The sequence below is a fragment of the Tyto alba genome, unplaced genomic scaffold (genome assembly GCF_018691265.1).
Source record: "Tyto alba isolate M040663 unplaced genomic scaffold, T.alba_DEE_v4.0 Super-Scaffold_10, whole genome shotgun sequence".
In the NCBI taxonomy this organism is placed as follows: domain Eukaryota; kingdom Metazoa; phylum Chordata; class Aves; order Strigiformes; family Tytonidae; genus Tyto; species Tyto alba.
In genome coordinates, this window is record NW_024881262.1 from 27,773,798 (window position 1) to 27,792,795 (window position 18,998).

The window sequence follows — 18,998 nt, forward strand, 5'->3', positions numbered from 1 at the left end:
TTGCAGTGGGAGCTGGGGATTGAATCTGCAACATTCCCATCCCGGGAACCTTGCTGTCCCAGTCACTTTCAGCCCTGCTGGGTGGGGAAAGTGCTAAAATGGATACTGTCAGGTTCCCGAGTGCTGCACGGTCTCCTATCTGCCTCCTGCCACGCTATAAAGTTTACTTTATCCTCTGAGTGGAGGAGAGTACAGCAAGGGGGGTGCAAATACCAAACCCCATCATCCCTGGGGGCTGCTGTTCTCCAGCGACTGGGACAGAGCCCACCTGCTTATTTGGAAACCTAGTTATACAGGAGCAAATGTGTAGGTCTAGAGGTGTTTCTCAAGGGCCAATCCCTGCCAGTCGGGCACAGCCAGGCTTTTTCCCATCCCCACTTTAGCCTTTGTGAGGAGGAACAGCCACTGACAGACCTCCCTTGTGTGTTCTGACACGTGCTCCCTCCAGACAGCTCATAGCTGGCCCCCGACCCTGACCAATTTTGCTGCAGCGTGCGCTTAATTAACATCTGAATGAAAGGGTCTTCTGCATCTGGGGAAGCTCTGCTACAGAAGGAGCAGGGACCCTGAAACATCATCACTTTTTTTTTTTTTTCCAACTTGGTACTTGTACTACTGCAGCACAGAAGTTCAGGGTTTGTCATTTTAGGCCAAAAAATGCTAAGTAAGTATGGGTTTGGAGAAGGCAGAGGGAGGAGGGAGTATTTTCCTTCCTAGAGTTGGGAAATGCTGTGGTGGTAAAAAAAGAGCCAAGGCTTTTGCTGCCAGAGCTCCACACGGCTCCGTATGCTGCCCCAGCCACACCACCCGGGCTGGAAGGGAGCACGGCCCTTGGCCCCGCTGCATTCCCGAGCTAAGGGGTTCGGATTTACCTTCCCCAGGGGATGCTAATACTCCTGATTTCCCCCCCACCCCCATTGCTAATAGAGTTGCAGTGGGCTGGCAACCCCCTCAGGCACACTGGCAACTCGGGCTGATTTAAAGGAAAGAGGCAAATTCACTGAAGTGGTCACAAAGCCCCTGTATAGCGCTCTGCGTGCAGATCCATGCACAGTTAAACATTCATTAAAAATATGAACCTTACACCTCCTCTTAGACGAGAAGAACAATTAAAAACTGCAATTGTCCTTGGTCCCTGATGGCACAGTGCATGCAGAATATAACCCACAGGAAGAGAGACCTGCAGCTTTTGTGAGGCAGTGCCCCACCAGCCGGGGCACCCGGGCCATCACAAGCTCTTTTTGCCATTGAGGAACGGAGCATGCTTCTCTTCATCCAGCTTCAAGTGCTTCTTGCTGTACTTCTTGATGAGTGTCCCTGGTATCAATGCTGCCACAGCCATTGCAAGCAGTTTGAGCAGTGTGTCCCAGGAGAAAATGGCATCCAAAGAGTTAATTTGCGACAGAATGGCTCCTGTCTGCACACAGATGAAATTATATGGTGTAAGACCTGAAAGAATCAGAGCAGAAAAAAGCCTGTTAGCACCCCCCACCCTGTAAAACGAGCTCAAATATTCTCTTGCCCAAGGCCAGACACAGGGGTCCATGTTCATAACAGAAAGAACGGGGTGCCATTCAAAACTCGGCTGCATTGGTGACACACACATATTTGCAAAATGCTCTGAGACCTCTGAGTATAAGGGCAGCACAAAGGCAAAGAATTAAATGGGACAGAGTCACAGCTCCACCCCTGCCCTCTGCCTTCCCCAGGTCAGCACACTACCCGAGGCTCGGTGATGAGGAGAGGCAGTGTCACACTGCCCCTCAGTGTCCCCGGCCGTACCGATGAGAACGGAGAAGAAAAACTGGGACACAGGGATGTTTAAAATGGGAGCGGAGAGATTCAGAAACCAGTTTGGTGTCATGGGGAACAGCCTCAGGAACAACAGGAAGAAAAACAAGCAGCTCCTGTTCTCTTCTACCTGCCAAGAGAAACATTCCAAATTATTTCTGCTCCTCAGACAGCAGCAACATCTGAACAGCCACGACACTACAGTGGATATGAGCTTTCTTCTAACATGCCACAGCATCATCAGTCCAGAACTGATGAAAAGTGGCAACTTTATGTATGTATGGGAGCCTAAAGGTGAGCTGGCTCCTTCCACAGAAGTGGTGAAAGTGGGATCTAACGTGAATGAGAGATCAGGAAGTCAACAGCAGAACCACCTCCAGCTGTACAATGCAGCACCGGAGGGGTGGGGGCAGTTCTGGAAGACGGGGGGCTTCCCGATCATTATCTTACATTCTGATTACCTTGGGATTTCCTACGCAGGCCCCTTGCAAACAGGCTTGCTGCTAGATTGCCTCAGAGGGGGCCCTTTACTGACCTGATGCATCCCCTGCACACGTTCATTTTTTCACTAAGTCAACCCAAAAGGCGGCCTCACCCTGGGGGGCATTCTGTGTGTCTGCAGAACCACGGCTGCTCACCTTTCTTTGCAGCAGAGCCACTTTATCAGGAAAGTAGCAGATGACGAACTGCTTCCCGAACACCCCGGACAGCAGGTAGCAGAGGGTCGCTCCCACAGACGTCAGGGCCGAGCACAGCACCAGCCCAGTCCACGGCCCGAAGAGCGCTCCAGCCAGGACGTTCTGCCAGGGCACGACACCGAGTGAGAGCCCGGAGAGGGGACAGACACGTGTGTGTCCCCTCAGCCTTCAGGCACCGGGGAGACCCACCTCCTCCTCCTCCTTCTCCTCGCAGGGAATCACCCTGCAAGGCACCGGGCCCCCCCGAGGGCTCCGTCCCAGCCCCCCCGCCCCAGCCCCGCCGTACCAGGAGGCTGGAGCCGGGGATGGCGAAGCTCTGCTTGTAGAGGTAGGCAGCGCAGAAAAGGGCCAGCGCCGCGCCCCGGTGCTGCCGCTCGTAGTCCCGCAGCGCCTCGGCCAGCTCCCGCAGCTCCTCCAGGTCCGACGGGAACCGCAGCGGCCTAAGGGAGAAGGAGGAGGGGGGCGGTGAAGGGAGAAGGAGACGAAGAGAGCCGGTAGCACCGGCGCGGCTCGTCCTCGCCCTCGCCCCACGCACCCACCTGCGCGCCTGCCCCGCGCTCAGCCGGGCCGACAGCAGCCACAGGGCGGCCGTGGAGGCCGCGAAGGCGAGCAGCAAGCCAGCCAGCCGCCGCCACATCCCGCGATGGGACCGGCCCCGGTCCCGGTCCCCGCCCCGGTCCCGGTCCCCCTCCCGGCCCCGGCCCCGGCCCCGCGGCGGGACGCGCAGGCGCGGGGCGGTGCTGCCGCGGAGGGTTCGGCCCCTGAGGGCCCGGCCGGATCCTCTTCTGCCCTGGGCGGTAATGCGGTTCCGCCGCGGAAGTATACGTCAAAATACACATCGCCGCGCCGCGGCAGTATACGTCAAAATACACACCACCCCATTTTTTTTTTTTTTTTTTTTTTTTGTCACTTCTACATCCCCGTTTATAAATCTCTGCGTTGACAAGAGGGCCCCGCTGCCGTGTCGCTTTGGTCTCCACAGAAAGCGCTGAGGGGCGTTCAGGTGAGTCTCCCTGTGGCCGTGGAAGTGTTCCTCACGTTGAGACACAGCCTTCTGAAGCAACGCCTTGGGGTCTCAGCGCCTGCTCTAGCACGGGATGGGCTTGAAGGTTTTTTTGGTGTTCTCCATCAGGATGAGGTCGTATCTGCACAGCTGTGGTCTGCATAAAAACAGTCAACACGAGCCCAAAGTGAAAACCCGGCCTTTCTTGTATCATCCCACAGCCAGGCTTGCGTAAAGTAAGTCACATTCTCAAGACAACTGGCTTAAAGTCAACCTTACTGTAGGTTCACTTCAAACCTTACCGAGGTGAGGGATACTATGAGCATATTTTCATTCTGCTCTACATTGTCTTTTGCTTTTCTGTATGAAAAAAAAAAAAAAAACAAAAAAAAAAACAAACCAAAAGCCAGAAAGCAAACTGAGGTGTTGGGTACAGAGTTCAGGGTTCCCTTTAGGCCAGCCTACACTAATGTGTTCACCGAATGGGGTGGCCCTTCCAGCTTCCCCTCGTGTTCCTCACGGTTCCCTGGGGTCAGCATCAGGGGTTGTGCCGCTGCTCTGAGCTGGGACCAGGCACTGATCTGGCTTAGAGTTAGCCCAGCCAAAAAACAGGGGAAATACTTGTGATTTCACCTGGGGCCACATGAGCACTAGCCCTGGAAAAGGGAAGGAGAGAGGGCAGGACATCCCTCCCCGTGGCAGTGACTGATTGCTTAACAGTGTTAGTCATAAAACTGTATGCATAGCCTGTAGCAGCCCCTCTTAGGGGAGAGTGGACAGCCTCTGATTGTTTGGGTATTTGCATCTACTTTTTAAATGATTGAATGCGGATCTGGGGCTGGAAGCGACTGTGAAGATGCAGGATATGAGAAAGGAAGTGTCAGCAAGGGGGAGCTGCAGAAGGACTTTGCTTATTAGACTTACACAATCTTTTACTTATTCCAAGGCTAAGATAATGATAACAAACTGCAAAGAAACATGGTCTGCAGCTCTGTCCTTTTTTTGCTTCACCCTTCTCAGTTTGTGATGTGCAATCCTTGTTTTAAACCCAGTGTAAAGCATGGTATGGCTTGATGTCCACATACGGTCCTTGCATACAAGGTCAACCTGAGAGATGCTGTACTTGCTGAGCTCAGGCAGAGATCTTGTCCTTTGAAGGTGCCCTAGAAATCAGGGAAGCTTGAGGGTAGGACTGAAGAGCACAGAGAGGCTAACAAGGTGACTGAAGCAGCTGTAGAAGTCTCATCAGCAAATGACTGGGTAGGTACCTCATGATGTTGTGGGCAGTAGTCAGTGCTTTGGGGCATAGCAGCCAGCAGCTCTCCAGTTACTGGAATTCCAGGAGTAAATTAATTTCCCTGCTTGACTGGAAATAGACTGGGATATAAAATACGTATTTGGGGCTGGACAATCTGTCTTTCCCTGAGAGTTGCATTTACCTTCAGCCCAGAGTTCAGGCCCGGGCAGCTTCTCAAAGGTCATTTTCCTGAGCAACGGTTAAAATGTCAGACCACATCAGAGTCAGACCACTAATTACATGTTTTCAGTACAACAAGGCAACCTCTGTGTTCAAGTAGGTATTCAGCTGTGGGATTTGTGTGCATGCACTAAGGGCGGAATTTATTCCCAAGATACGTGTAAAAGAAGTATTAAATGTGAAATAAATCTAATTCTTCTGGACAAACTCAGCCAGGACAGGAATCTGGGAGATTAATTTGTTTCTGTTAAGTCTGCAACAATAGAAATAGTTTGTAAACCTCTGCTTACCTTTCTGGATTTGTAAGTGACCGGAACCTCATCTGGAGAATCCTGAGTTTGAATTTTGGGCCAGTGACAGATCCTGTGGAAAATGTCAAGGAAATTCTTTCTACCTTTTCAAAATCCTGGTCAAATCCAATTAGCAAAGTGATTTGGTTGTACTGCTGAAAGGCTGCAGCTTCTCTAAAGATAAAGCAGACAACGTGCAGAGAGTCACCAAGGGAATAGCACCGTTTTTAATATATTCAGTATAATATTAGAAACAGCGCCGAGGGAGGAGGACTGAACTTATGATTAGTTTCTGATTTACAGGAAATGAGAATGGATTCAGGTCTTCAGGTATGAGCCTGCTCAGGCACTTTTGCACTCAGTTATTTGGGGTAGGAGTGGGGACACAGAGGTGTGATGCCATTTGCTCTGGTCCCAAAGCAGAATTCTCACTGTGATGCTGCTTTGCACCCAAGTAGACTAGACCCCAATGATGTTTGTACCTGGCTGTCTGTGCAGAGCCGAACGCTGAGTCATCGTGGAGTTTGCAGAATATGTTGCTGTATACAAAAATCTGCTTGTAATAATGCTGTATGGCTGAGGTAACTCTACAAATGGAAGGCTGTGCACCTTAGGGATATTAGTGCCCTTAACTAAATTTCTGGTGGTTCTCATCTGGCAAATGCAACAGAAGTGTCTGTGAAGCAATGCAGCATTGACCAGAATTGACGGAGAGTAATCCAGCTTCTCAGAATAGGAAAATAGCACAGGCTTAAAGCTGGGAAGCCTCTCTGGGCTGGGGTTTGACCTTGGTCCTTTTTGGCAGAATGGCTAGTTCCACTTTGAGATACGCATGAAAACTGCACCAGTCTCGGTGCAGAAGCAGCAGAGCTGCTCGCAAGAACGCCGTGGCCACACCACACGTTCTTTGTGTAGCTGGTTGTATGGCCATAGTTTAAGGTTTCCCTTATGAAGGTGAAGCGTGCAGGTGTGACTGGAACTGTATCCTGGTTGCAACACTCAAAATGACAGGCCTCGTTTAGAAGTTTTAGGAGGCCTGACAAATAGGATGAGTTTTGACCTGCCAGGGGTGTTTCTGAGGTGTGTGTGTGTGTGTAAGCGTGCTGCCCGGAGGGCTGCCACACGGTGGGCAAGAGCGGGTGGTCCTGTTGTGCAGCTACCCAGAGCTGTGCAGATTGCTCCAGATACGACTGAGAGAATATGCAGTTAGAGACACTTGGGAAAACTAGTTGAGCAGGACTTGTTTGGCTGAAGTCTGTTTAGATCAGTCAGGAATTTGCATGTCCAGGTAAACACCAGTCATTAATTTGCATCTCCAAGGGAATGAATGGACCTGGATGTTACATATTCAGGTCCAGGTTAATCCCAGCTGTCTGGGGCATCTGGAGCTGGAACAGAACACTCCCAGGAAAGTGAAGGAAAGAGGGGGAGACACATTTTTCCTCCTGCTTTAATGAAAGCCTAGGACAGCTGTGCCACTGGCTGAGATTGTCCACTTTAGTCCTTAAGATGATTGGGAAGGGTCCAAACCAAAGGGGTGGGTTGTCAAATGGTGTGCACTGGGGGAGCCTGTGAAATCACATAGGGCCAGGAAAGTCCTAAGGCACGTAAGCTATCAATTATCTGCAGAGAAATTAGAGGAGGATATCTTGCCTCCTCCCAGATCCAGTTATACCAAGTGATTTGCTAACATTTACAGATCATCAGATCGGTAAGACTTACGGATTAAATTTAGATTCTGCTGTCTTCCCAGTTTCATCAGCTAATACAATGCTGAAGGTGCCTCTTCTGGTGTCTCTGTTCCATGTAATAATATCCACAAAATAGTGATAAACTGAGGTGAGAGAGAAAGCAAGCATGGTTAGACTCCACACGCTGTGTGCCTGTCTGGGATCTGAGCTGCAGGTGGAGTACATCTTTTTCCCATTTGCTCATCTGACACAACCCATTCAATTTAACTCTAACATTTCTTTCTCCTTCCTGCTTGCCATCTTCCTTTGGAGAGATTTCTGATAGAAATATTGACGTGTCTGGGAAAGCACTAGAACAAGGGTTACACAAGCGGCGTGCAAGATGGTCTCTCTGAACCTCTTTCAGCACGCTGCCTTTCACCAGTCATTTCCAGACTGCCTTTTCTTTCTCCTGTCTACCTGTGATTCCCTTCATTTCTGTTCTCAGCATCTTTCATTTGTCTTCCCTGTCACGGAGCAGAAGTGTCTGCTCTTCACTCTGATCTGTAACTCACAGAATTTACTTGCTGACCAGCACTGGAGCTGGGGCCGTAATCCCTGCCCATGGCTCGGTGTGTTGGTGATCATGAGGGTGAAACCTTTTTCCACTGATTCTCCCTTGCCTGGGCCCTTTCCCCGTGCCTTTCACTTTTGTCCAGGGTAGCTTTTTTACCTGTTCACCCCAGAGCATGTCTTTGACTCTTATTGTTCCCACACACCTCTTGCACAAAAGACCAGTGTCTTGTTTTGAAGCACAGTTTAAGCACTACCCTTTTATGCTTCATTTACATGTTCTCAACAAATTTCCTGGCACTGTAAGCAAGATGAGCCTGTTCTTGCACATCTCTAGCAAGTAGTCGGCTTTCACAGCAACAGGCACGTTTGCGGGTAAAGGATGTAATGGCAAGAGTGCAGACGGACACAGTTCTATCCAGCAGCCACTGACTTTGTTTCTAAAATGCTGGCTATGATGCTAATAGCAACTAACCATCTCGACTTGGTTGTTGCTGGAAGAGGTGATACACAAAGAAAAATCGTCTCAGAAGTCTTAGTCACTTACTGCAAAATGGCTCTTTGTCTGCTGTGTCAAAAAACATACTTGTCACTGGATGGCTCTGTTGTGTTAAATAGCTTTTCCACTTATGGGCATAATAACCTATAGATGACAGTTTGAAAATGAAACAGAGAGTTACTGCACAGGTATGTAAGCAACTAAATTGCTGAAAATAACAAGGCAAGTATTTAAGAAATCGTATATTGCTTACCAGCTGCAAGGTAGTACTGTGCCACATGCTCCCCTACTCTGTAGACTTACACCAGGACTTAATTTTACTTGTGTAAGTAAAGCTGAGTGTCTAAATATGCCTGGTTACTGTTCAGCACTTATTTTAAGATTGATCTTTTTCCACATCTGATGATATCCGTAGTCAAGAAGGATTTAATTTTGCAGTGTGGAATGAAAATCATCCCCTTAGCTTTGCAAGTTTGTTTCTGGAAGTGTCAGGTTTTTTAGCATCAGCATTTCAGAAATGGTAGCCTGAAGCTGGGCTGTCGTGTCCAGGCTGGGACACCTCTGTGGGTCGGTATCAAAACCCAGAATATCCTTTGTTCACCCCTCTGCCATTCTTTTAAGAGTTAAAAGGGGTTTGTGGTGCTGAAAACTTCTTAGAAAAGATTCTGTTTTAGCAAGAACATGCCCCTGTGCCTCAAACTCTGCAGCTAATGGACTTTATTGTTTCTGTGACTTTAGCATAAAGATCCCGAGTCTTGTTTTGGCTTTTCTAGTTCTGGATCCTTTACCTGTGGATTTCTGTTCTAGATCATAATGTGATGTGACTGTACAAAAAGCAGGGGAATTTCTCAGGCCTCTTTTGCGTGCAGCAGAGGCTTGTACCTCTGCAGAAGTCAAGGAGAGACCATCTCAAAAACCTCAGTGGAAATAACTTACATGATTTTGCAGAGTGCCATGTTGTGTTAGTCTGTTAGCAAAACAGTTGCCACACACACAGTTACAGTAGTGATGGGCAGCTCTGTCAAACACGTGTATTTAGGATGTATTTATATTCCCTGGATCCTTACCTAGGATGGGGCAGGGCATAGGCCAAAAAGTTTCACAACTGGTACATTTGCCATTCCTGTAATTTCTGTAGGAGTCACACGGGTATGCAGTAATATTGCAGCTCTCTTTCAGGGATGACATGAACAGGAAAACAGACCTCTGGTGGTCACATTTGAAATACTGCAATCCTTAATCATACATAGGAAAAAACATTTTGTTAGCAATCGTCATGCTTCAGGAAAACAGTATTAATGCACTAGCAAAAAAGGACACACCAGTGGACAGTCACTGACCAGTCTGAACACAACAGGCTGCACTGGGGGGCACTGGGCTGTGGCAGAACAGTAAGTGGGCAGTAGCTTCTCCCTTTGAGTGCACTCAGCTCTGCCTATGTCTGCTTTACTTTTCTTCTTATCTTTTTTGGCTTTAAAGACAGATTAGTTCATCTTGTTACTGCTATGGATCCTGCTCTGTCTCAAGTGTTCTCCTCTTTGAGCTCGGGCCTGACAGCTGGGTATTGCTTTTTTTTTTTTTACATGGCCTTCCATTTTGGTGTTAAAATCTTTTAAAAAAGACATTACTAATAAACCAAGTTGTTGGATGAGCAGCAAGATGCATGAGGCCTTATATCCTATGGGGTTTTGTTTCAGGCTGGTTTCGTATGTGGATTCGCTTGTGTCTGATAGGGGTTGAGTTCACGATCCTGCCTTTTCTTCTGTGAGGTATCTTCTTCACCCAGCTTTCAGAAAACCAGTTCTACTGCTGGGCTGGAAAGAGAAAAAGCTTTCTTGCATTTCAGACTAGGGCTCTACCTGCTGGTCTGCACTGTCTGTCACTGCCAAGGAGGGTACGTTGGATTCAGTGTAACTGCCTACTCCACATTCACCTTGAACCTGTTTTCTGAACAGGTTCATGCCATTTCTAAACCTTGGCGTTTTGCGTGTGTCCTAAGTGCTAAAAAAAAAAAAAAAAAAAAAATTAAAAATCCCCCAGGTGTTCTAAATGCACTCACAAATCTACCTGATGACTTTTTGCACAGAAGATTAATCCCATTTGCATTTGTGAGAGAGCAGAAGGATCACCCCTGACTCGTATGTCTGCCTGGTGCACATCAGGTAAACTCGGGTTATGTCAGTGTGCCACGTCAATGCTGGGGAGGGATACCTGTCATGGCTTTCCCAGAATATGGTTTTCATGTATTTTCTAAGCAGTGATGATGTTTCCCTGGTCTCCTCCTCTTTTGTGATCGGAAACATTTTGTCAGTGTTTGTGCAATTCAAGGCAAAATTAATTACCAGAAAATATTGTCAGTGGACAGCCAGGCTGGTCGGTCCCACCGTTGGGGTAGAAGTCTATGTGGCCTAGTGCTTCTGTGTAACCTAGTCCTGACAAAAGAAAATAATCAGGGGCGTGGGGAGGGAATATTAAATTGTAAAATGCAGAAGAAGGAAACAGAAGAAACTAAATGGAAAAAATAATAGTTATTTAACTCCAGGATGCCTGCCTGTGCAGGAATATTAGTGTCATTCATCTATTTAGGCAGCAGGCCAAACGATTGTGACCCAGCTGTGTCATTATAGCAATGGTAGCAAATACTTAAAATAAGTCTGTGCATGTGACAGTACAAAATTTGGCTTTTTGTTGCTGCGTGTGGGAGAGGAAAAGGGATGCAAAATGCTGGGCGTTGCTGTGCTGCTGAAGTCCAAGTTCTTGGAAGGGCTGGAAGGAGACAGGAGGCGGCAGTGAGGTGGGAAAGCCAAGTGCGAGGGGCAGGATGGTGGTGGGAGCAGAGCGGAGGGTTTGCGTCGCGCTGCTGGCCTGGCTGGCCGGTGTGAAGACGTGCTGCGCACCAGCTGGGAAAGGAGAGGGCTGAGGGAGACGCCAGCTTTGCCCCAGAGGAAGGTTTAACCCACAGGAGGTGAGAGGAAGACTGGAAGCGTCACGCAGGGAGCCACGGGGACGGGGCCAACTGATCTGCTGTGCAAGGCACTGAGCTGTGTGACTGGCTTTTGAGGAGCCGTGTGCCCGGCGGCAGCCTGGCCCCCCTGGCGCGGCGTCGGGGTGGGACTGCTCCGGCAGGACTGGGCGCTGCGGTAGCAACAGGGCACCCCTGCACCACTGCCTGAGCCCCTGTACTTCATGGGCCTCGAGGCTGTAATTGCTATAAAACAGCAGCATGTTTTGAAATGCGAATAAACCAGCGGTTCCCGAGGGAGTGCTGAGGACAGTGTGGGCCACGCAGGACCACGGAGCCCTTCACAGCACCAGTGAAGGAGACTGCTGTCCTCCTGGGCCAAAGCAGCAAGGGTCCCCCCAGCACTGCTGCCTACCAGAGACCCTGCTTTCCTGTGCTCCCCATCAGGCTCTAGGTTTCCTCATAATGGTAAAGAGGAGAAATGTCACATACCATCAGTGTCCGAATGAATGACATCAACAAACTGTGCGTCCGTAGGATCTAGCCTCTCACTCGGCGGCTTTCCTCTGTACAAGGGACCTGCTGGGTCGAGGCCTGCGACACAAAACCAGGCGCGTGGCATTGCTTCAGAAGCATGCAGCTCACTCCGCTCACGGGGGGCAGCTATCCTCCAAGCAAAAGGGCTGACAGGAGGAAGGGCTTACCTGTGATTCTTCCAAGCGTGCCGTCAAACATCTGTCCCACAAAGCCAGAGATGTGTGCTCCCAGGCTCACTCCGATCATGTGTAAGGAGTCAAGTGATGCTCCATCAACCTGAGGTTTAAAAGTACTCATGGTCACAGATTTTAGGCAATTGAAAGGCATAAAAAATATCAGGAGGAGGAATGTAGGTTCATCTCCCAACTTTTCCCACATTTTTCCTCCGTGTGTTCCACTCTGGGTAAATATTCTTCCTTTGATAGTCCCACGGTACAGCCAGCACCCATGTTTGAGGCCCATATCTGAGAGAGCTGTGATGAGAGCAGTTCAGGCAATGGTTGTGTTTTCCTGGGGCAGTGACTACAGGTGTGGGCAGGAACGAGTATTCATGGACCCCATGAGTACAACTCCAGTTGGCCACGTGCGGTACCTGCAAGGAGTTAGCAGCCACAACAGTCCTAATGATCCAGTGGCATCACTGACTGTGCCTGTGCAACAGCTTAGAAGAGCTGCAAACTGTAGCTGGTCCCCATAAGCTGACTTTTGGGCATCCAGGAAGTGGAAATAGAGTTTCCGGGTATGGAAAAACATCTGTAGAGTTGTGCATCCAGAAACACAGAGACTCTAGAGTGTAGACTGAATATTGCAACAAAATACCATTGTACCAAGTCCGAGGGTAGAATTTGGCACTGCGGTATAGCCGCTTTTCCAAAAATTAATGTATTCCTTTCTAGGAGTTTCTTTTCCCAGACATCCTGCTGTTTCTAAACACTTTGTGCCCTTTGCATACTGTGGGTTAATGGCTGTAGCATATAGTGAACATTACACTTACCAACATTTCATCAATAAGTTTCTTCAGAATCTCAGCAACTTTTTTGCAGTTTCTGGAAGCGTTACTGTAGATGAACGTTGTCGCCCCCCGGTTCCAGTCCACAAGGATGACATTCATGTCATCTACAGAAAGCAGAAGATGTACCAACTCAGGGATCCAGACCGGGGTAGAGCCTGTGAGTCGGTATCCATGGATGATGAATGTAGTTTTCTTGGTCACATCTAGATACTTGGAGGCTGTTGAATTGAGCTCTTCAGCACAGCTTGGGTTCTGTCTGGTGTAGAGCAGCAGCTTCACTTTCAGGTGTGTCCCTATGAAAGCGTTGCCGATGCTGAGAGCTGTGAATGCAGGGCATGTCTCCCCAGGATCTGAAAAGAGCACAGCGTGGCAATCCTGAGGTTAGCACTGATGCGTTTGCTTTGACCTTTTCTACCTGCCAGCCCTGTACAGGCACAGGAACTTAAGTTGTGAGCTGTCTGAGCCAGGGCTGCTCCTTTCCTCTCCCTCATGTTCATGACTGGAGATACCCTGAAACTTAGATTTTCTTGCCGTGTTGGAATAAAGACAGCAAGTGTACCTTCTTGGAGCAGCATTCCCTGAAACAGCACAGTCCTGCTTCCACTAGCAGCTGGGAGATGCCATGGAGTGTCTCCAAAAATCCCACTAGTGTGAGTAAGGTATTAGAGACTGACAGCTAGGATGGCTGCTGTATTGGTTTGAGGGCACACACAGATGCTTTGGATAGGCTCTAGGGTAAAGAGATATCCTCGTGGATTATTTGTAACTCCAGTCTGGGGCTGACAAGCTGCAGAGGATCTTGCTGTTGTGAGGGGCAGCTCAAGGCTATGTTGGTAGTTGCAGATGCAGCCTGCTATTTCAGACTGCGAAACAGGACACCCTTTGACTGCATGAGATATGTTACTGATATTGCTTTATACACAGCTGAAGAGTAGCTGAATTTTATGTAAGTGCTGCTTTATGGGACAGTCTCTGCCATTTGAAAGCCTGTCTTTGTTCCTTGCTTTTCCAGCAGAACACCAGCTGAGCCTTCAGAGTCCAATGCAATCTCCAACAGGGCACTGGCAGGGGATGGAATAACTGTCTCCTGACAGACACTGCTTATGAAGGCCCTCCCAGGTTTTGTAGCCTCTTCCTGGCTCACAATCCTTTTCCCCAAATCCCCTTAATCTTATTGAAGAACCTTGTGGGAGAGAGTGTCTCTTTCACACACATGCCCTGGGCTGCAATAATTGTTCAGGCTCCAGTTGCTAGAGAAATCTTCCTGATCTTTGTTGCTTAAAGGCCTGTGCAGTAGGTAGAAGGGTTTAGAAAACCTGCAGCTGTAAGCTAATTGTGCTCTAGCAAATCTCTAAAACTCTGTTCATTTTAATTTCTAAATGATGAAACTCTCAGTTTTTACGAGCAACTTTCCCTTTCCTGCTCCAATGGAAATCAGCAGCATAAGAGTGATATAAATGCTATGTGCCCAGCACATAAAATAATCTGCTCAGTTCCCATAGTTCTGCTAATTACTCTGTAGAAGCCCCAAGAGCTCCAGAAATAAAAGTTAATAGGCTAAAAGGATGTTGCAGTTAAGTCCAACTGGATATTTTAAATTGCTACCATAAATTCAGAAATAAATTTTAACATTTGAAATCCAGGGAGTCCTTCCAGTATAAAGCCTATGGTGAACGGAACAGGAGCTGTGGAAAACGAGCCCGCAGCCAGGCCCAGCGAGCACTGGTTGAAATCAGTGGCCTTTGAATTGCGGGTGTTCTGCCTCTGTAATGCCTCAGCTGGGGCTCCCAGGGGCACTGTGGCTCTGAGCCCTTCTTGCAAGAGTAAAGATGACCTGGGTGACTCCTGACCAGCTTGCTCTCACCTCGTCCTTACAGTGCTGAGATGCTCCAGAGACACAGCGGCAAGGGTTCTCCTATGACGCTGCTCATGGGGACATCTCAAAGTAACTAGCAGAGAAAAGTTACCATTTTTTGCTGATATACATCAGCATTCACAGTGATACTCAATGACTGTCCTCTAGGTGCTACTGCAACATAAAAAAATACAATTATATTTATTTTTTTGCTAATAACTAGAAATTGTTTTAGTTATTGTATAGTACTATTGTGTAGTATTGTTAATCGTCTTTACCGCCACTGCAGCTGTAGTAATACAGGTAGAAATGCCAGGCAAGAAATATGGTGCAAGATTGCACTGATTGTTTAATTTGTTTCCATATCTCCTGCACTGTGCTGAGACTTGCCCAGAGGAGCACTATGTTTGTCACCAGAAGGGCAAAAACCTTCTGGTAAGGAAGAGCTTTTAAAGACCTGATTAGCATCTGCTAATACCTAACACAGGGACTGTTTAAAAAGCCTTGTTATATCTGCACCAAGTCTGTTAGATTTGTTCTATTTTGATTAACAAAATCAGATCAGTGCTAATAGTGGGGGAAAACCTGCCAGCTTCTCTTCTGGCAGGCTGGTGCATATCCCAGACTCATCCACCATGTGTTACAAAAGCTGACACATGAGGACAGCCAGTTATCCTGGCTTCGCTCTTCATTCTGATAAGCACATTGAATCCTACCCAAATGGCTGGAAGTGTCTTTGAAACTCCAGCATGATTTCTCAGATGGGGCAAGAGGCTTACTGAGATTAACTCTGCAAGCAGATATGCGAGGAGGAAACTTATATGCTGGCACTGTACTTAACCCATCTCCAACAGACCACTTCCCTCCAGGAAAGGTGAATAAATGTGGCAATTAACTGAGTGTCCCATTAACTCCTTTCCAGCCCTGTCTTGGCCATTAGCTTGCTGAACAGCCTCAGGCAATTAATTTTTCTCTCTCTGCTCGGTTTTCTGATATGTAAAATAGGATGGCAAACACCAGTTTCCTGGGCAAGGTGCTCTGACATCTCAGCACCTGTAGCAGGGGCCATACCAATCTGGACATCTTTTGTCTTGAGCTTGAGATCAGCCTCAGAGGTGCTATTGCAGCGGAAGGGGCATCTCCAGAATAACTTGGTTCTGAAGTTACATACATATGTATATATATCTATTCTGGAGTTATATACTCCCAGGTGGGAGTGTTGCAGTCGTGAGAATGGTCCCACACAGACTCTATGGTATTTACTACAGCCAGTGGCCTGCCTTTTCCTGATCTCTCTCATTCCTTTCTTAGACACGGTGTTTGGAGGCTTTTTCTTCCTTTTGCCCTGGATGTTCATCCTATGGACAGTAAGGTTTTGCAGTAGCGGCGTTTTGGGGCTGTGATCTTGAGGCTGTCTGCATGAATAGAATAGCAGCTGATTTTTTTAACTCCACCAGTCTGTCCTCTTGCGAAGCGAAGTTCCGACAGATATTCCCTTCAGTGGGTCAGTGACCGCTTGGTCCGTCTTGTGGTGGTCCTAGCTGTGGTCCTGGGGAGACTGTATTGCCACACAGAGCCCGCGAAAGGGGCTGCTCACCCACTCAGCACCCTGTGCTGACCTCAGGTAAGCGTGTTGCTGCTTCTGCGTCTGTCTGCGGTTTCACTGACACTCAAAACAGTCACCTTGCCTGGGCTTTTTTACACTGTGTTTCAACAGACCCATCTTCTGCATCAATAATTAGGCTGCAGCTTTAAGCGCACTTCGTTACCACACAGCAAATCTCTGCAGCACTAGTGAAGATTTCCATCACTTTTCCACAGAGAGAGCGTGCCCTCTACGTCTTCAACTGGTCTTCAGTAACTCACTGGTTTTCCTTGGTGCCTTTTCACACCATTCTCTTTTCCCACTTTTTATGACTATATTTCCTACGGCATATTTAACAAACTAAGCAAAATACAGCCCCAAGATTACTCCAGAGAACCTCATGAAATACAAGTTAGTATTTATAAGAATGCTGTTTTGGTTTGTTTTGTTTTAATCCTGTTTGTTTTCCCTACAAAGCAGAGAGCTATAACTTGACTTGCTCCCATGTGTATGCTAACACAAGGCAGTACATTTGTTTGTTGTTACACAGGTTGATTCTTGATAGGGCTGTGAGGATATCAAATGAAGCTTATTGTTCATAAATGGTAATTCATCCTTTGCGTTTGTCATATAAGGCACTGCTGAAAAGAAATCACTCTTCTCTGAAGATTTTGCACAACATTTTCAGTGTCAATGGATAGTACTTATATAAGAGAAATGTTTGCAAAGTGAGGAAAAGATAATAAAAATGACTTCTGGTTTTACATTTGGAACTCTTAGAGCTGCCTACATTCATGTAACCAGTATAATTTGCTTTGCCAAAATAAATAATGCTAGTGGAAAACGCTGTGCAGTATCTATAATGCAGAGGGTAGATATATTCATGTTTCTGCAAAGCACAGAAAGCATGTTATATTTGACAAAAACATTCAAAACAAATGGTCACTTTCTTACCTGTTTTCACCCTGTACAAAAGGTGGATGAACACAACACACAGCCTCAGCATATGGACTTCCACATGGAACTTCTACAGGTGAAAATTTTTAAGGATCCCACAATTTCTTTGGCATGTGTCTTCTGTCTCTGACAACAGTTTGCTCTCTTTTTTTTCTGCCAGTAACAGTAGGTGTGGCGAAAGGAGGAAGTTACCAGCCAAGAAATGAAGACCAGTCTTTAGTTATGCAACTAAAACTTCTTCTTAAAAAGGTGGGGCATCTTCTATTCTACCAGGTTTCCTCATTTTAAATATAGTTTGCCCTGGGGAATGACTAATCAAAGACACAAATGGTTTGGTATCACACCATAAGCAGCAATGTGGCTACACGTGTTGAAACAAAGGAAATTATTGCATGTCTGTTTGTCTTTCGGAAAGAATGTCAAAAGGCAGTGGAGGTTGTAGATGTCACCGCAAGCCCGATAAGCATCTGGGCAGGGCCAGCACTTGGTTTCTCAGGGCTCTACATCGGTAGTATTCATGAGGATCCCTGCTCTCCCACGGCCCTCCGGTGCTCCTGAGCGCCATGGCCCAGCGTCCCTTCTAACTTAGGACACCCTGTCACAGCATTACATGGTGACAGAGGGAAGGTACCAGTTCTGGTCAGTCTGGGTCTCCACTGGGCTGCCAAGCAACTGCTGTCTTGGATGACACTCGTACCTCTGGCATCCCCACCATGTTTTCTTGCAGACCTGCTGGAACCTCATGAATCCAGCTCTAATTCAAGTAAGAAAGACTTTTTTTTTTCCCATGGTGGACAGGAGGAAGAAGATGGCAGATGCCAAGACAACTGTCAGGGGCAAGGGAAAGGAAATCTGAAACTGGAGCTGGAAGATCAGGTGGCAGAATTGGGAAGATGAGTGGGGTGGGGAGTTTGTAAAGGGATGAGAGGCAAGGGAAAGAGAGAGCAGGGAGGGCTGCTGGATAGAAGCTGTGTGGTAGCTTTGTCTAATGTTTTCTTAGCAAATTCTTCTAGCCTAGGCTAGGGAACGGGAACATGGGGAGGATCAGAAACACCTCATTAAGCACAGGCTCTGTTTTTTTCCCCCTGGTGATGTTCCAATGAAGACCTGAACTATTACAGTTCCCAGCCACACGGCTGCTTCTTTGGTCCATGCTGTACATATTAAGGTTTCTGACTTTGCTAATTCTGGTGTTAATCCTTCACTCTGCCTGCTGGCTGTCTGCAGCTCCTTCATGTTCAGGCAAGCATGTGCTGCTTGTCTGGTGCAGGCACGAATTACACCTCAGACAGAGGCACACACTCAGCAACACACGACTTTTTCACAAGCACCTTGAGCTGTCCATCCTCATGCAGCTTAGCAATGACAGTCTCACAGGACATGTGCCATTCTGTGATTCCATTTGGTAATTACACAGGCAAAAGTTGGTTCTTATTATTTGGAGGAGGATAAACACTGAGCAAAGACACCAAAAAACTTCTGTGGAGTCTGGAAGCTGCAAGCTCCAGGAAAGTGCTTTGATGCTCTGGCAAAAGAGAATCCTTTGAAACACTGTTTTCCTTCCAGTTCCTTTCTCACCTCTACCAGTAATCCTAAACTCTGTCAAAATATTTTCTCCTTAGCAAGTTCTGCCAATGGCGTGAAGGAATCAGTCCAACACTGAAACATGCAAGATGAACAGAAGGCTTCTACCTATTGCAAAAGACATTTGAGAATCGGAGATAAAATGAGATAAAGAAATCAAGAGGGCCTTGCCTTACTTCTCAGCACAAAAAGAGGTAACAATTTATTGCCTGAAGCTAAGCCCCATTTGTTTCTTTTCCCCATCATTTCCTCAGATTTCCATTGCCCATCTGAGATAGCCACTTGGATAAGCTATCAGTCCAGCAGGGACTGGCAGGCTCTTCCTTGTAACTCTCAATCATCCCTCAAGTGACAATGACTTTGAGCAACCACTGTTTTAGCATAAATTAGACTGTTTACAGTACGTGTATTGGCTAACACACCCAGGGTGTCAGCACTGGAAACGCTGCCTGCCACTATGACATCCTGAGATGACGAGTTCAAATAACCACCTGTGTTTACAGAT

General features: G+C 47.5%; 3 protein-coding genes across 5 annotated transcripts in view; 1 reads left to right on the forward strand and 2 right to left on the reverse strand.

Annotated features, from left to right (window-relative positions):
* Positions 1-1,006: 1,006 nt before the first annotated feature.
* TMEM41A (transmembrane protein 41A) lies at positions 1,007-3,220 on the reverse strand. Of its 2 annotated transcripts, XM_042800934.1 has the most exons (5): positions 3,029-3,220; positions 2,776-2,929; positions 2,430-2,591; positions 1,783-1,921; positions 1,007-1,449 (listed from the first exon to the last, which is right to left on the reverse strand). In XM_042800934.1, exons 1-5 carry the CDS (start codon positions 3,124-3,126, stop codon positions 1,229-1,231), a joined length of 774 nt encoding a protein of 257 aa, XP_042656868.1. In that variant the 5' UTR covers positions 3,127-3,220; the 3' UTR covers positions 1,007-1,228. The 2 variants fall into 2 exon arrangements, with proteins under 2 accessions (XP_042656868.1, XP_042656876.1); XM_042800942.1 differs by lacking the exon at positions 1,783-1,921.
* Positions 3,221-3,325: 105 nt separating this feature from the next.
* CEP63 (centrosomal protein 63) overlaps positions 3,326-18,998 on the forward strand; it is a 43,045-nt gene continuing 27,372 nt past the window's right edge. Inside the window, exons 1-3 of the mRNA XM_042800867.1 lie at positions 3,326-3,492; positions 17,070-17,158; positions 18,532-18,687. The gene's annotated coding sequence lies outside the window, so the exon portion shown is untranslated. The remainder of the gene's footprint in view (positions 3,493-17,069; positions 17,159-18,531; positions 18,688-18,998) is intronic.
* LIPH (lipase H) lies at positions 3,486-17,049 on the reverse strand. 2 transcript variants are annotated; one of them, XM_032992579.2, is made up of 10 exons: positions 16,907-17,049; positions 12,495-12,862; positions 11,668-11,776; positions 11,456-11,557; positions 10,344-10,433; positions 9,069-9,236; positions 8,050-8,145; positions 6,982-7,093; positions 5,260-5,332; positions 3,486-3,649 (listed from the first exon to the last, which is right to left on the reverse strand). In XM_032992579.2, the coding sequence occupies exons 1-10, from the start codon at positions 16,956-16,958 to the stop codon at positions 3,524-3,526; spliced, it is 1,296 nt and encodes a 431-aa protein (XP_032848470.1). In that variant the 5' UTR covers positions 16,959-17,049; the 3' UTR covers positions 3,486-3,523. The 2 variants fall into 2 exon arrangements, with proteins under 2 accessions (XP_032848470.1, XP_009961106.1); XM_009962804.3 differs by having other exon boundaries at positions 5,260-5,433.

Coding starts and splice junctions, on each gene's coding strand:
- TMEM41A (XM_042800934.1), bottom strand. CDS start 3,126: ATGTGGCGGCGGCTGGCTGGCTTGCTGCTCGCCTTCGCGGCCTCCACG. Junction 1,922..2,429: donor TGGCTCTGCTGCAAAGAAAG/GTGAGCAGCCGT, acceptor TTCTCTTGGCAG/GTAGAAGAGAACAGGAGCTG. Junction 1,450..1,782: donor TTTCTTCTCCGTTCTCATCG/GTACGGCCGGGG, acceptor TGATTCTTTCAG/GTCTTACACCATATAATTTC.
- LIPH (XM_009962804.3), bottom strand. CDS start 16,958: ATGCTGAGGCTGTGTGTTGTGTTCATCCACCTTTTGTACAGGGTGAAA. Junction 11,777..12,494: donor AACTTATTGATGAAATGTTG/GTAAGTGTAATG, acceptor TTTAAACCTCAG/GTTGATGGAGCATCACTTGA. Junction 5,434..6,981: donor GCAGAATCTAAATTTAATCC/GTAAGTCTTACC, acceptor CTTTATCTTTAG/AGAAGCTGCAGCCTTTCAGC.